The sequence below is a fragment of the Pteropus vampyrus genome, unplaced genomic scaffold, assembly GCF_000151845.1.
Source record: "Pteropus vampyrus isolate Shadow unplaced genomic scaffold, Pvam_2.0 Scaffold303, whole genome shotgun sequence".
NCBI classification, from domain to species: Eukaryota; Metazoa; Chordata; class Mammalia; order Chiroptera; family Pteropodidae; genus Pteropus; species Pteropus vampyrus.
In genome coordinates, this window is record NW_011889084.1 from 2307000 (window position 1) to 2320776 (window position 13777).

The 13777-nt window shown below is 53.6% G+C and overlaps 3 protein-coding genes, 1 non-coding gene and 1 pseudogene across 5 annotated transcripts; 1 reads left to right on the forward strand and 4 right to left on the reverse strand.

Annotated features, from left to right (window-relative positions):
* Positions 1-20: 20 nt before the first annotated feature.
* On the reverse strand, positions 21-6972 carry RPL3L (ribosomal protein L3 like). The gene is made up of 10 exons (XM_011376888.1): positions 6912-6972; positions 6233-6425; positions 4860-5028; positions 3491-3626; positions 2008-2194; positions 1754-1914; positions 1460-1561; positions 842-937; positions 524-643; positions 21-234 (listed from the first exon to the last, which is right to left on the reverse strand). The coding sequence occupies exons 1-10, from the start codon at positions 6912-6914 to the stop codon at positions 178-180; spliced, it is 1224 nt and encodes a 407-aa protein (XP_011375190.1). The 5' UTR covers positions 6915-6972; the 3' UTR covers positions 21-177.
* Positions 6973-7546: 574 nt separating this feature from the next.
* On the reverse strand, positions 7547-7665 carry LOC111730239 (annotated as a pseudogene).
* A 1519-nt stretch (positions 7666-9184) lies between these two features.
* On the forward strand, positions 9185-11652 carry NDUFB10 (NADH:ubiquinone oxidoreductase subunit B10). Of its 2 annotated transcripts, none has more exons than XM_011376890.2 (4): positions 9185-9444; positions 10766-10904; positions 11088-11152; positions 11485-11652. In XM_011376890.2, exons 1-4 carry the CDS (start codon positions 9297-9299, stop codon positions 11586-11588), a joined length of 456 nt encoding a protein of 151 aa, XP_011375192.1. In that variant the 5' UTR covers positions 9185-9296; the 3' UTR covers positions 11589-11652. The 2 variants fall into 2 exon arrangements, with proteins under 2 accessions (XP_011375192.1, XP_011375191.1); XM_011376889.2 differs by having other exon boundaries at positions 9189-9444; positions 11088-11227.
* A 124-nt stretch (positions 11653-11776) lies between these two features.
* Positions 11777-13755, reverse strand: RPS2 (ribosomal protein S2). The gene is made up of 7 exons (XM_023521416.1): positions 13544-13755; positions 13371-13460; positions 12955-13062; positions 12528-12701; positions 12282-12441; positions 11979-12070; positions 11777-11895 (listed from the first exon to the last, which is right to left on the reverse strand). The coding sequence occupies exons 1-7, from the start codon at positions 13718-13720 to the stop codon at positions 11815-11817; spliced, it is 882 nt and encodes a 293-aa protein (XP_023377184.1). The 5' UTR covers positions 13721-13755; the 3' UTR covers positions 11777-11814.
* LOC111730246 lies at positions 12768-12901 on the reverse strand. The gene has a single exon (XR_002776606.1). It is a non-coding gene; the product is annotated as a small nucleolar RNA SNORA64/SNORA10 family (small nucleolar RNA).
* Positions 13756-13777: the final 22 nt, after the last annotated feature.

Genomic DNA, 13777 nt, shown 5'->3' on the forward strand with positions numbered 1-13777 from the left:
CTGAGCCGCGCGCGCTCTCCCAGCCCAAGAGCTAAGCCCCGGCCACCCGCCGTCGACTGTCCTTCCAATCCCCTCAACTCAGACACCGTGGGAAGAGTTGCCTCCGGCCTTTATTAGACAAGGAGGACAGGAGAGGGTCGTGCGCCCTTCTTTCAGGCTCCTTCCATCCTAAGCCGCCTACAAGTCTCCCGAGGTATCCAGCTTTTCCTTCTCAAGATGCTTCTTCTGGGGACCCTGTGTGGGTGGGGGGCAGGAGGAGCGTTAGTCACAGGGGTCTGGCTCGGAATACTGCCCCTGGCCAGCTGCCTATGTCACCCAGGGTAGGCCCTGCCGCCCCCCACCACCATCGGTCCCTCCTCTACCTTTTCTAGCAAGAATCAGTGCCCAGGGCTGGACTCCTAAAATCTCTCTCCTATGGATGAGTGCAGGGAGCCTCCCGCTACCCCATCTGCTCCTGCTTCCCCATTCTCGGACAGATGGGATGTGAGGTTCGGTCCCAGAGAACAAGGAGGATTGGGCTCACCATGAAGATCCTCTTCTCTTGGGCTGTCTGGAAGCAGCCATGTCCGAACTTTGAGGTAGTGTCAATGAACTTGAGTTCAATATTCTCCAGGGCCCGGCGACTGTGGTGCACCAGGAGGGACTGGGACCGCGGCAGAGGAGATCCTCAAGACAGAGGTCCCCACCCTCAGGCAACCCCCAGTCTACTCACCCATCTCCTGCCAGAATCCCTCCCTTTTTTGCTCTCCCCATCTCCCACCTATCTCCTGTCAGTCCCCACCCCTCCCACATTCCATGGGGCTCCTGCTCCCCAGCTTCCGAGCCCACCACAGGTGCTGACCTTCCTTAGCGTGATGACCCGCTTCTTGGTTCCTGCGATGCAACCCTTCAGCATGACAAAGTCGTTGTTGACTTCCCCATAGTGAGGGAAGCCGCCCTGCGGGGAGGCAGATAAGGGTCCAGGCCAGGAAAGGAGCTGCTGAGTAGGGGGATGGCTGGGAAGCCTGGCAGAACTACTATAATCAGCTGTGATTGGAAGGAACCAGTGCTGGCCCCCTGGCCAGGGGACGAAACCCTCAATCACTAATCAGAGCAGCACCTGAGCCACACCCTAAGTCCTCTCCTACACTGTCTCATTCAACAATCTACACTTTATGCAGGGGGAAATGGAGGCTCAGAGGGGTGGAGTCACCTGCTCCAGCACAGGCTGGGGCTAGGGTTCAAGCCCAGGCAGCTTGACTCCAAGGACACAGTCAGAGCTGCTGCATGCCACACCCTGTGACAGCAGCTGGAGTATGAGCTGTCTGCAGAAGAGGCTCAGAGGATGTGGGAAGGCAGGGGTTTGTTCCACCAGGCGGCTGCTCATTGGGGCCTGAGCTCTTGGGGCATAGCAACACCCACACACCTGCCCACACATGTACACCAGGCCCCCTCAGCCAAACTGGCTTCCCACCCTTACCAGTGGTGTGATAGACTTGTCAGTCACGTCATAGCTGGTAGACGCGTTATTCTTAACCACCTTCCCGTCCTCCATATGCGGCCCTTGGCCAATGCGGTAGATCTGCCAGGAGAATAGGGCACATTGGGAGCAGCAGGTGGCCTCTAGGGCCAGAGGTGTGTCCACACCCATCAGCATGTGGGCTTAGACCCAGGCACCAATGGGGACATTTCAGAGCCTTCGGGGAACCAGGTCATATACCCCACCGACAGGTCTGGTCACAGCACGTCCCCCTCACCAGCACTGTGGACACACCTTCTTGTTGAGCTCTGTGCGGTGGTGGTAGCCCTTTTGCCCAGCACGGGCAATGGAGCAGCCCACACGGGCAGGGTGCCAGGCACCGATGCAGGCCACCTTTCGCAGCCCCTTGTGGGTCTTCCGAGGCAGCTTCTTGGTATGCCAGCGGCTCGTGACCCCTGCAGGGAGGAGGAGCTAGTGGGTGAGAGGCCAGTCTGGACCCCATCCCCTCCAGGCAGCCTTCTAGGAGCTGCCATCTCGCCTGGCCCTACCTTTGACGCCCCGGCCCTTGGTGACAGCAATGACATCAATGACCTCACTCTGACTGAACACGCTGTGCACCGGCACCTGCTTCTCCAGCCGGGCCTGGGCCCAGGCCACCTTTTCAGCCACTGTGCCACCATTCAGCTGGATCTCCATGATGTGGGCTTTCTTCTGCCGGAAGGGCAGCAGCTTCATCTGTAGGACACAGCACGGCCAGTCGGTTCCCAGAGGGTCACACCCCCCATTTGCAGACATGGCATGACCAGCTGATGACCCTTGGCAGGCTTGCATGCCTTCATTCATTCAGCAGATGTTCCTCTGCCTGGTCTGGCTGTGTGCCATGTCCTGTGCTAGGTATGGGGCACAGCATGGAATGAGGCAGACAGGTCCCAGCCCTCATGGAGCCACCAACAAGTTAGAGGACAGAAGTCAAGTAAACTCTCGGAGAGAGCTAAGTATTCTGATGGAGTATCAGGGGGTGGAGGGGACAGTATTGCACATGGGGTGGTCAGGGAGGGCCTCTCCAGGGAGGTGACACCAGTAATAAGACAGAGCCACTGGGTGAAGATCTAAGAGCTTTTAGGGCAGAAGAGACTGCATGTGCAATGTCTCTGAGACAGGGAAGATGCTGAGGAGTTGGGGAGATAGAAAAGAGACCAGAAGGTCTAGACCACGGGGAGCAAGGAGAGGGGAGTACAGGATGGAGTCAGGTGTGAACGGGAGCCTAGCCAGACAGATCTTGTAAGGAGGAACTCGAGGTTTATTCCAAGAGCGGAGTTTGACAAGATTAGATTCACATTTTTAAATATCTCTGCCTGCTGTTGTGTGAGGTACAGGCTGTGGGGACACACAAGTGGAAGCAGGAACACAGTATAATGCTCAACAATGAGTATTTATGGAGCACCTACTGCATACAAGGCTCTTGATGAGTTCTGGGAGCACAGCACTTAACAGGCAGCCGTGGCCCCTACCCCATGGAGCTCAAGGAAAAAGAATGTTAACCAATGACACAAGTAACCAGGAACTGCAAGAGTGAGCGTAACTGGGATTGGGAAGCTCAGGGCCTATGAAAGGTTTCCCTGAGGACAAGACACCCAGGAATGTTCTAGAATAAGCCAGAGGGTTTTGGTAACCTTTCGGCCAACATCAAGCCAGGTGCCATGTACGATTCACACACACATTTGTGCCAAAACCCACAGGGAGGCAGCCAGGCCTCTACACCGGACACTTGACAGGAGATCCAGGCCCTTCAGGGCATTTCAGGGCCTTGGTTGACCACTGGGCACGGCCAATGCCCCACAGCCCTCAGAGCACTCTGACGTCTAGCAGCCCATCCCTGAGGCTTTGGGAGGCCAACCCTTTGGGCCTGTGCCTGGGGCTCTTGGTATTTTTAGGCTGACATTTACCAGGGCTCTGAGAAGCTGGAGTGAGGGAGGGTAAGCCCAGGGTGTGGACAGGCAGATGGTATGGACAATGGTGTAGGGGACTGACCTGGGTGTGGACGATGACCCGAATGACCTTGCAGTACTTCTTCATGGCAGCAAAGTCTTTCTGGAGCTGCTTTTTGCCATTGGCATCGCGCCACCTCTTGCAGGCCTTTGTGAAGGCTTTTTTCTTGCTCTTGTGCCTGAGTCATGCACAGAGGGTGCTCAGAGGGGCCAGTCAGGCAGCTCCCTGGACCTGTCCTGCCCCTGCCTGCCAGCCACCCACAAAGCATGGGTCTTAGAATTAAAAATGTTCTCTTCCTTCCTCCTTTCCTTCCCAGGGGCCTACCCTGGGAGTCCCTGGGCTGGCTCCAGTCACCATCTTTAAGCACAGACTGTCCCTCCCTCTCTGGGCCTCTCTGGGCTTCCTCTGTAAACCAGTCACCGTCCCTGCCTCCCGGGGCCTGAGGGTGCGTGGCAGATGCACAGGAGTTTGGGGAAGGGGTGTGCCAGCCACCTGCATACATTGCTACAGCTGCTGACCCCACTTAAAGTGAACAGCTGGTACTGGCCAGGTGCCATGCACGACGTTCCTAACCCTCACTGGAACTCTGGGTGGTGGACACTGTTATCCCCATTCTACAGATGAAGAAGCCAAGGTTCAGAACGGTCAAAGCCCCTGGATGAGGGGCAAATTGATAACAATAGAAACAAGGAAAACAAGGCCAGCTGGCATTTGCAGAGCACTTCCTCTGTGCTGAGCCCTTGACCCACTTTGCTCATCTAACAACAGCCCCAAGATGCAGGAACCTTTCCCATCTTCATTTGATGGTGTCTGTGGCATGAGGTGCAGAGGTGATATGAGGCTCTAAGAGGTCAGCCAGTTTGCCTTGGTCACACAGCCCACACTGACACTAGTGACCAAACTTGTCACCTCCCATAGAAGGCCAGGGCTGGGCTGTGTCTCTGCCTCTGTAAGTAGGGTGATATCTGTGAGTTTCCTCAGGCAGAAGGGCCTTCCCTTTCGGGACCTATGCCAGGAAGAATTGAAGCCTAAGAATGCCTTTCTTTCTGATAAATAGAGCTTGTTAGTTGGCTGTTTCTCTTTTCACCCTGGCTGCTAGGAAGCTCGGAGCCAACTGCGATATGTCGTCAAATTATTCCTTTATTTAACTTTGAGGATTAAAATATTTGTCTCTTCTTTTTCCTCTATCCCAATGTCCTCTCTTGCCCACTGAATTTCCTTAATTTACTGTGCAAGCACGCGCGCACGCACGTGTGTGTGCGCGCGCGCGCACACACACACACACACACACTGTCCTGCCTTCCACACACTATTGACATTTCTCCTCCTGCTCACCCCCATCATTCTAGCACAGGTCTGGGAAGTGAAGTGGTCCCACCAGCCCACACACAGTCCACTCTAGGGCGCTCACCAGTCCTTGTAGAATCGCCGGCGGCACTCGTCACTGAGGTGCTCTGCAAAGATGGTCTTGAAGCTCCGCAGGCCTCGAGGAGTGGCCACGTAGCCCACGACACCCACCACCACCAGGGGCGGTGTCTCCACAATCGTCACAGCCTCCACTTCCTCCCGCTTGGAAATTTCTGGATAAGACCCAGAGACATGGGCATAGAGGGGAGCCTCCAGGGCCCATGGGTAAGGGGACAGAGTGGAAAAGCCAACTGTAGCCCCTCCTGCCTGAAGGAAGATGGAGCATCACAGCCCCGGGGCTGCTGGGGACAGAGGCCCTCATGACCAGGGCCCCAGCCAACCTCCAACCCTCAGCCTGCCCACTCCCTGTCCCTTCTCTCCCTGCTCTGCCCTGGGCATGGAGCAGCTGCTGTTCCAGATCCCACAGGTTGTCCATGCTAGCTCTGACTCTGAGATCTCAGACAAGACCTGACCTGCTTCCTGCCTCAGTTTCCCCACCAGACCCTCCAGGAATGGACTAGGAGAGCAACAGCCAGGGCAGCATCCCCAAAAGGGTGGAGTTGAACCTCCTTTAGTGGGGCACAAAGGACCCATTTTTTATTTTAATAGTTATGAATGTATGTTGATGAATTCTAGGGAAAAAAACTATAACTTGTCCAAAACCCATGATTTTATAGCTGTTATTACTGAGGCTGATACAAAGTAAAAGAAGTGTATGTTTAAAAAATACATTAAGAGAAATGAAGAACAGGTGAGTAGTTGCCAGAAGGTTGGGGGGATAGCTGTGGCTATAAAAGGGCACAGGGAGACCCAGGAACAGATGGAATGTTACAAAGCGCTGCATGTAATAGAGCCATGTAGAACTAAGTACACACATGCGCATGTGCACACACAACTGGAGAGACGTGGGTCTATATCCGGTTTTGACATATAGCCTTACGAGAGTTTTCCATCAGGAGAAACTGGGCGAAGGGTACATGGGATTCTCTCTGCATAGTTTCTTACAACCACATGTGAATCTACAATGATCTCAAAACAAAAAGCATATTGAGGGCCTGCCTTTGAATCCTAGCTCTGCCACTTACTAACTGGGCCACTGGCAAGTTTCATAACTGCTCCATTTCCTAAGCTGTAAACTGGAGGCATTGACAGAACTCACCTCAATGGGTGGCCAGCTGTCAGTACTTAATGACAGTGAGCATTCTGACTGCGATTCTCATGAGCAGGGCCTCGCTCTTTCTGAGGCCCTTTCCCATCTTGGAGTCCAGTTTTGGCTCCTAGCATCTGGAAGTTTCTCCAGATCATCTGGTGGTCAGGGATGCTCTGTCCAACCCCCTACCCCCACCCCCAGCTGTGTGTCCCTCTCTGGGCACTCACTGAGCCCCGGACGGTGGACCTCTCGCAGAGTATGTGTCATGCCAGCCTTGTAGCCCAGGAAAGCCGTGAGGTGCACAGGCTGGCTAGGGTCATCCCGAGGCCATGTCTTCACTTTGCCCCTGTGCCGGTGGCTCCTCTTATGGGGCAGGAAGCCCAGATGTCCATGACGAGGGGCAGAGAACTTCCGGTGGGACTGGGAGCAGGAGAAGAGGTTTGGTCAGAGTTGGGGTTGCCCTGGTAGAGGTGGCTGGATGGTCCCAAAGCCCAGACGCAGAGAATTGAGCTAGAGACCCCAGACTGAGGCCTGATGGATTTCAGGGCCTCCATCTGTCTGCAGGAAAGGAGGGAAAGGTTCACCCACCGGCAGTGTCTTAGAGATGGAGCCAGCCTCAAGCCCTTCTCACCCACAGGTTTCCTGCCTCAGTGGGCTCAGCTTGGCTGGGCCTAGGAGGGGCAGGCCCACACTGTGGCAAGGGCTACAGGGGCAGGGGGCCACTGCCACTCATTCATCTTCCCTATTCTAGGCCGGGCAGCCTGAGCTCTGGTCCCTGCTGTCCCCTCCAATCTTCTACTCCCTCACAGGTCCAAGAACTGTCTCTGCTGGAGGAGACTCCAAAAGCCCACCTGCCCTTCCCCAAGAAGCCACCTTACTCCAGCTCCAGCCCCCCAGCCCACTGACCATGGTGGCTGGTCCCTGCAGGTCAGGAAAGAAAGGGGCCTTCCTGCCAGACGCCGGAGGTCGAGTGGCAGGGCCAGGACACACAGCAGCCAGATCCCAGATTTAGCCCCTGGCAGAGGAGCTTGGCCATCTCCCGTGGTGCGCCAGGCGCAGGCCTGGCTCAGGGCGGGGCAGTAGAGGGAGGCATTAAATAGGCCACCTGGGGTGGGGACACCTGGAGCCAGGGTTGGCACTCCTTTCCTCAAGGGCCCTGGGACAGGGTCACACACCCACTTTGTTTTCTGCCTCGTGAGCCCCCATCTTAGGACAGGAACAACTTGGCCTGGTGGAGTAAAGGAATCCCAACTGAGGGCTTCTCTCAAGCAGCTGCCCACAAAGAGGGTCCAAGTCCAATTTGCTGGCATTGAGGCAGAGGGGATTCCTGTCCTGTTCTAAGTGGTGTCAACCTGAGCTGCACAAAGAGGGGAGGGATGGGTAGGGTTGACTCTGCCTAGAGGATCACCAGGGCCCTGATTCAATATGAGAATCCCTCATAGCTGTGACCCAAGAACATTTAGATATTTTTATGAACTTAAGTTTTGCATGAAAAGGAGATTAAAATTTCTTATTATTTTTCTATTATTTATTATTGTTTATTCCTACAGTACCTGGTCTTCTTAGGTGGTCTCCTATCCAAGTACTAATCAGGCCCGACCCTGCTTAGCTTCTAAGATCAGACAGGATCAGGCTTGTTCAGAGTGTCATGGCCATAGACCATGGAGCATGGCTCCACTGGGGTGCGAACCCAGGACCTTCTGTGTGTAAAGTAGACGTGCTAACTGCTACACTATGGAACCATATCCATCTTATTTTTGTATTCAAAGATTCTATGGTTATAAAGTTCTGTAGCTTTAGAACCAGTTTTATATGTCTAAGATGTTTCTGAGGGTCTGTGGATTTTACATCACTCAGTGCTAAGATTCTGTGCTACTAGAATGTCACGGTTCTCTGTTTCCATTGCTGTTTTTGTTTTGTTTTGTTTCGTTTTGTTTTTATGAATTACAAAACTACTTTTAATACCTTGGGCTGAGCCCCACAGGAATGAAATCACTAGGAAGAGGTTGTAACCCCTTCCACCCTAAGAGTGGCCCCAGGGAGAGAGGCTACCTGAGGGAAGGAAACTCAGAAGGGACTACTGCAGACTCAGGGCAGAGGGAATGCCATCAGTACTGGGACCCATGAGTACTATAGGACACTTAGGTGTGGCAGGACTCACTCCAGAAACACAGGCCAAGGACCAGAGGGTCAGACATGGAGCCACAAAGCTACTTGGATGGGTTCCTCTCTCTTGCTTGCCTTTTTCTGCTTCTGCTACATGATCTCTGAGTCCCTCTTCTCCCAGGCAACAGCAGAAAGCCATCATCTTGGCGATGTCAGGGCATCATGGCAATGGGAGAGGCTCTGCCCTGTCTCCGTTGGGTCCCCTCATTCAGTCTGATGTTACAGGCTAATGTTAGGATTCTTTGGGTCTGACAATGTCTGTTTCTAAGAGTTCATGATTTGAAGATTTGACATTTCTGTGATTCCAGATTCTATGTGTCCATAGAGTTGATGGCTCTGTGTCCGTGATCCCAGCCTCTGGGCAGGAAGTACCCCATACCTTCCCTGGTGCCAGCCATGGGCCATGCTAGGTATGGAGATCACAGAAGGCAGCCAGCAGGACCCTGATCAGTGCAGCTACCTCGGGGGCACAACAATGCTCAGGGCAAAAATGGAACCATCAGAATGCCCTGAGCCCAGAGTAGGAGCCATCTCTCCCTATAGGTGGGGACTCCAAGGGGCAAGCCCTGCCTTCTCTGCCCCAGGCAGGTTCCCCAAGCTCAGTGGCATCAGTCAGTCCATAAGGGGCCCTGGCAGGTATAGTGGAGCCCACAAAGGACTACAGGGAATGGGTAATCCAAGAAGTCATCTGGAAGAATAGTTGGTGTTTTCTGTTGACTTTGTGGTGTTATTTGTTTGCTCCACCAGCCTGAGTCCTCCAGAAGAGCCCAGCTGTGTTCACCGTGTTCCCTGCTGCACTTGGCACATGACTGCACGCCGTTGGAACTAAATAAATACCCGTGTGAATCTCCTTTTAGAATGTAAGCAGGGGTGCTCCACAGACAGAGACCCAGGAAGGCCACAGGTGCAATGGCGCTGCGGTCCCACAAGGGGGCGTCCGCGCCACAAGGAGTTGCTCAAGCCCCCCATGGACGGGTGAGGGGAAAAGTTCCATCGTGCATCGCGCGCGCCGGACGTGGTGCGCAGGCGCGGCCGCTCTCGGGCGTCCTACGTTGCGGACGAACTAGGTCGCGGGACAGTTGGAGGCCAGCGCAGCGCGTCTGCGAAGAACCCCGCGGTGCCGCCATGCCAGACAACTGGGACAAGGACGTGTACCCCGAACCCCCGCGCCGCACGCCGGCGCCTTCGCCGCAGACCTCGCTGCCCAACCCCATCACCTACTTGACGAAGGCTTTCGACCTCCTCGTGGACCGGCCTGTGACCCTCGTGAGAGGTACGGGCCCCACCCGGTCCTCGCCGCTCCCCGGGGCCCTCACCGCTTCTCGGAGCCCCTGACACCTCGGGTCCCGTGGCCCATACTGGACACCCCTCTGCACTCTGGGCTTCATCCCCGTGACTACCTCCCGCTGCAACCCGGGGCCCCCATCCGGAGACCCGCGGGTCTCGTCGCCTTCTTGGACCCCTACTGCACCCCAGGAGGCGAGGGCCCCTACTATACCAGGACCTGTCAGTGCTCTCCGGCCCCCGCCGCTTGGGGAACCCTCTACGCAACCCTAGCTTCCTACCTCGCCTAAATATTAAGGGTTTACATATCGCAATCATCTGTGACCTGGGGCTTGTTAAGACCCCAGTCTCCCTGCACGCTTTGCATCCTACGTGCACTATAGGCGGTCAGCAAACGGATGTTGAAATGAAGGGGTTCCCCGCTAACCCTTTGCACACCTGCAAAATGACAGGGGTGGTCAGGTGATGGGTGAGGTCCCTTAAACCTAAACGTGCTGTGACTTGTCCTCCTTGTGCCCCCACGCTTGAAAGCTGCCCAAATCCCCCCATCTCTGGTCCAAACCAGGGGAATGTGCACGGCAATTCTTTCTTGCCCAGTTTGTGATTCATCCAGTCCTGTGTGGCAACCGAGCATTTTTTGCCCTAGTCACTAGTGCCAGGCGATTCATCTATGCATTTAATTAATTCATTCATTCAACAATAAAACATTTGGGGTGCATAGCAGGCTCTGATGCCTCTTTTGTTAGGGAAGCAAACCAGACCCCCAAGGTCTGGAAAAGGCACTGCAGTGGACCCACTCCCTCTTTTTTGTAGCAGTTTCTTAGGAAGTGTTTTATAGGTCTGGATGTATCAGATCTCATTAGGTCCAGTTTATTAATTTACCAATGGGTATGTGGAGGCCAGGTCAGCTGTGGCAGAACTGCAACTAGAATCCCTCCTGGTGGCTCTGGATTCCCTGTGCTGGGAAAGGGCAGGGAGGTGTGGATTGCTGATAGGCAGGGCCTGTAGCAAACAATGGACTTGTAGAGAGCCTGGATTCTGAATCCTGCCTTCCATCTGTCTCAATCCCATCTGTAAATGAGAAGGGCCTCTCGCAGGAAGCTCTCCATAAACCTAGACATCAATATGTAGCCTAATCCTTACCAGGACTAGTTATGTGCCTGTCCATGCTTCCTGAGTCCAGTTGCCAGTCTTTGTAAAAGCTGGGAACATTTGGGAAGGCTTCCCGCTCCTACAGCTTATGAGAAAGCTGAGAGCCCATCCAAACTGGCCTGTCCAAACCAATGGGCCCTTTGGGGTTTTCTTTGCAGAGTTTATAGAGCGGCAGCACGCGAAGAATAGGTATTATTACTACCACCGGGAGTTCCGCCGTGTGCCAGACATCACCGAGTGCAAGGAAAAGGATATCATATGCATGTTTGAAGCAGAAATGCAATGGAGAAGAGACTAGTACGTCCTGTCCTTGGGGATGCCATGGGATGGTTGTCAGCAAGAATGCTTCCTGGGGTTGGCCCAGATCCTGGGGATAAAGGGCGTCAAACCACAGGACTTGAAGGTCCTGCTTTCATTCTACTCCCTGGGTACAGGAATGGGATTCCTTGTACACACCATCTTTGTTCCTTTATCTTTCAGCAAGGTTGATCAAGAAATCGTTAACATTATCCAGGAAAGGCTAAAGGCCTGTCAGCAGAGGGAAGGTGAGAGCCACAGGCAGAACTGTGCCAAGGAGCTGGAGCAGTTTACCCAGGTGGCCAAGGCCTACCAGGACCGCTGTAAGCCCCACCCTAGCCTGACCCCTGGGTCCTCCTCCTTGCTACCCGACTCCCCAACTCTGTCTCCATAGGGCTGTGGGCTGAAAGTTTTGCTAAAACTAGTTTTCAAATCTATGCATCTGTTTTTTTACAAATATTATTGCTCAAGGCTAATTAGTCAGCTTTTATGGGGGTGTAATTGGAATTGGTATAAAGACCCCTCTTCCCATCATGGCAGAAGTGGTCCATGACTTTCCTCTCCCCATTTCTTTCTCCAGATCACGACCTGGGAGCCCATTATTCTGCCAGGAAGTGCCTGGCAAAACAGAAGCAGAGAATGCTAGCAGAGAGAAAAGCTGCTAAAGAAGCTACTGCTGCCTGAGTAGCTTCTTGAGCCCCCATCACATGACTGTCACTATTACTAAAATAAAAAATTGTGAAACGTCTTTTTGGTGTCATTTTCAGCCCTCAACCTGGACACATTGATGAGCTTTATAATTCTTCATCTGATTGGCCCCATCTACTAATTTCAGCCACCACTATGCTCATGAAATAAATAGAAAGCAACTATTAACAGATTTAATTCACTTTATTTCTCTTGTATAAAATTATGTGGTAGCCACTGCTGGAGCCTGGGTCCTCTGCACAGAAACTCTAGTGTGGGTCTTTACAAGATGGTCAGTGAATTCCTAGAAAGACACAAGGTTTTAGTTGTAGCCAAATATACTATCACCCTCTACTTATCTAGGCTGAGTTAGCAGGCAGGCACTACCTGATAGGGAGACTTGGTGAACACGGTCTCTTTCCAGAGGTCAGGGGTGAGATAGCTGTAGGTCTTAGAGATGGCATCAAATGTGGCCTTGGCTAGAAAATAGAAAATATCAGAAGATCGGTGGATTCACCTGAAACAAGACCCCAGGTGCAGACAGAAGACCCCCTGTTGCACTCTTAAGAAAGCCCACTTTGGGTTGGTCTGCCATGCATTTTAAGTTTTCCTCTGAAAATACACCCACTTCATACTAGGTTTGATAAAGCAGAACGAAGAAAGGCCAGAACTTGTACGTTGGATACCTACCAAAGTTACCCAGGGTGGCAGTGCAGCCCCTGGCTGAGGTGTAGCAGTCATCAATACCTGCCATCATCAACAGCTTCTTGGGCACAGGGGCTGAGACAATGCCAGTGCCCCTGGGGGCAGGAATGAGGCGCACCAGTACAGAGCCACAGCGGCCAGTCACCTGAAAGGGATGAGGGAATCGGAAGACTAAGGCTGGAAGGAGCCTACCACTGCCCAAGTCCCATCAATCACTACCACTGAGCCTACCTTGCAAGGGACGGTGTGGGGCTTGCCGATCTTGTTCCCCCAGTAGCCTCGCCGCACAGGGACAATGGAGAGCTTGGCCAGGATGATAGCCCCACGGATGGCAGTGGCTACCTCCTTGGAGCACTTGACACCCAAACCGACATGTCCATTGTAGTCCCCAATGGCAACAAATGCCTGTGAAGAGACTGAAGTGGCTGGTGGTCCACTAGCTTACACAATTATCAGTAAACACTGCCCAGGGCTTGTTGTGCCCCTCAAGGAAGGAGAGGCCACAATGAGACCAATCTGAGATCTTGAGGAGATCCTTTCTCTCTCTCCCCATTACGAAAGTTACACGTATGAAAACAAGTGTAACTATGCAGAGCTGGGAGAGTCTTACAAAGGCCCTTGGCAGAAATAGCCCATTAAGACAAGATAGCTGGGATACCTTGAACCGGGTCCTCTGACCAGCACGGGTCTGCTTTTGCACGGGCATAATCTTCAAAACCTCGTCTTTGAGAGATGCTCCCAAGAAAAAGTCAATGATCTCAGATTCCTGAAAGAGATTTGTGACAAAAACACTTACACTAAAAACCGCCTGTGAACAAGTCATTGGGAATCTCCACCTGGCTTGCTAATAAAACTGGTATTCCACTTGTCCAGCTTTTCCTCTCCAGGTTGATTATCCGACATCAGAGATGGAAAACTCATGCACTCGAACAACCAACCTCTCAAACTTGGATCCCTGGGCCCCTCAGTAGCAGAGCAATACCAGACCTCATCCCTTGTCTTCAATACAACTGACACTCCCCATGGCCGCACCTCCCCAATGCCCTATTCGAAGAAAAAGGACCCCCACGTTACCTTGATTGGCAGAGAGAAGAGATAGATCTCCTCCAGAGACTTGATCTTCATGTCCTTGACCAAGCGGCCCAACTTAGTGACGGGAATCCACTACAGAGAAAAGGTGCTGATGACAAGGGCTGCCCGCCCGACCTCGCTTATCGGCCCGCCTCACGCGCATGGCCTGGACCTACCTCCTTATCCTCAGCTTTGCCTCCGCGAGCTCCGCGGCCTCGGCCCCGGCCGCGACCCCGGCCACGACCTCGACCCCGGATGCCGCTGCCGAATCCTCCACGGAAGCCGCCGCGGCCTCCAATCCCAGGGCCCCCGGGGCCTCCGGGCCCCCCCGCAGCACCGGCGTCATCCGCCATTTGCTGAAGAGAGCGAAAAAAACCAGCCAGTTAGTGAGATCCTGGCATCTGCTGCCG

Bases quoted from the DNA above. Each gene is read 5' to 3' on its own strand.
- NDUFB10 (XM_011376889.2), top strand. From the start codon at position 9,297: ATGCCAGACAACTGGGACAAGGACGTGTACCCCGAACCCCCGCGCCGC. The intron at 9,445-10,765 runs GTACGGGCCCCA...TTTTCTTTGCAG, and splicing joins GCCTGTGACCCTCGTGAGAG to AGTTTATAGAGCGGCAGCAC. The intron at 10,905-11,087 runs GTACGTCCTGTC...TTTATCTTTCAG, and splicing joins ATGCAATGGAGAAGAGACTA to CAAGGTTGATCAAGAAATCG.
- RPS2 (XM_023521416.1), bottom strand. From the start codon at position 13,720: ATGGCGGATGACGCCGGTGCTGCGGGGGGGCCCGGAGGCCCCGGGGGC. The intron at 12,442-12,527 runs GTAGGCTCAGTG...CATCCCTTTCAG, and splicing joins CCCACACCGTCCCTTGCAAG to GTGACTGGCCGCTGTGGCTC. The intron at 11,896-11,978 runs GTAGTGCCTGCC...GTGTCTTTCTAG, and splicing joins TCACCAAGTCTCCCTATCAG to GAATTCACTGACCATCTTGT.
- RPL3L (XM_011376888.1), bottom strand. The intron at 3,627-4,859 runs GTGAGCGCCCTA...TGCATGACTCAG, and splicing joins CGGCGATTCTACAAGGACTG to GCACAAGAGCAAGAAAAAAG. The intron at 235-523 runs GTGAGCCCAATC...CCACCCACACAG, and splicing joins AAGAGAAGAGGATCTTCATG to GGTCCCCAGAAGAAGCATCT.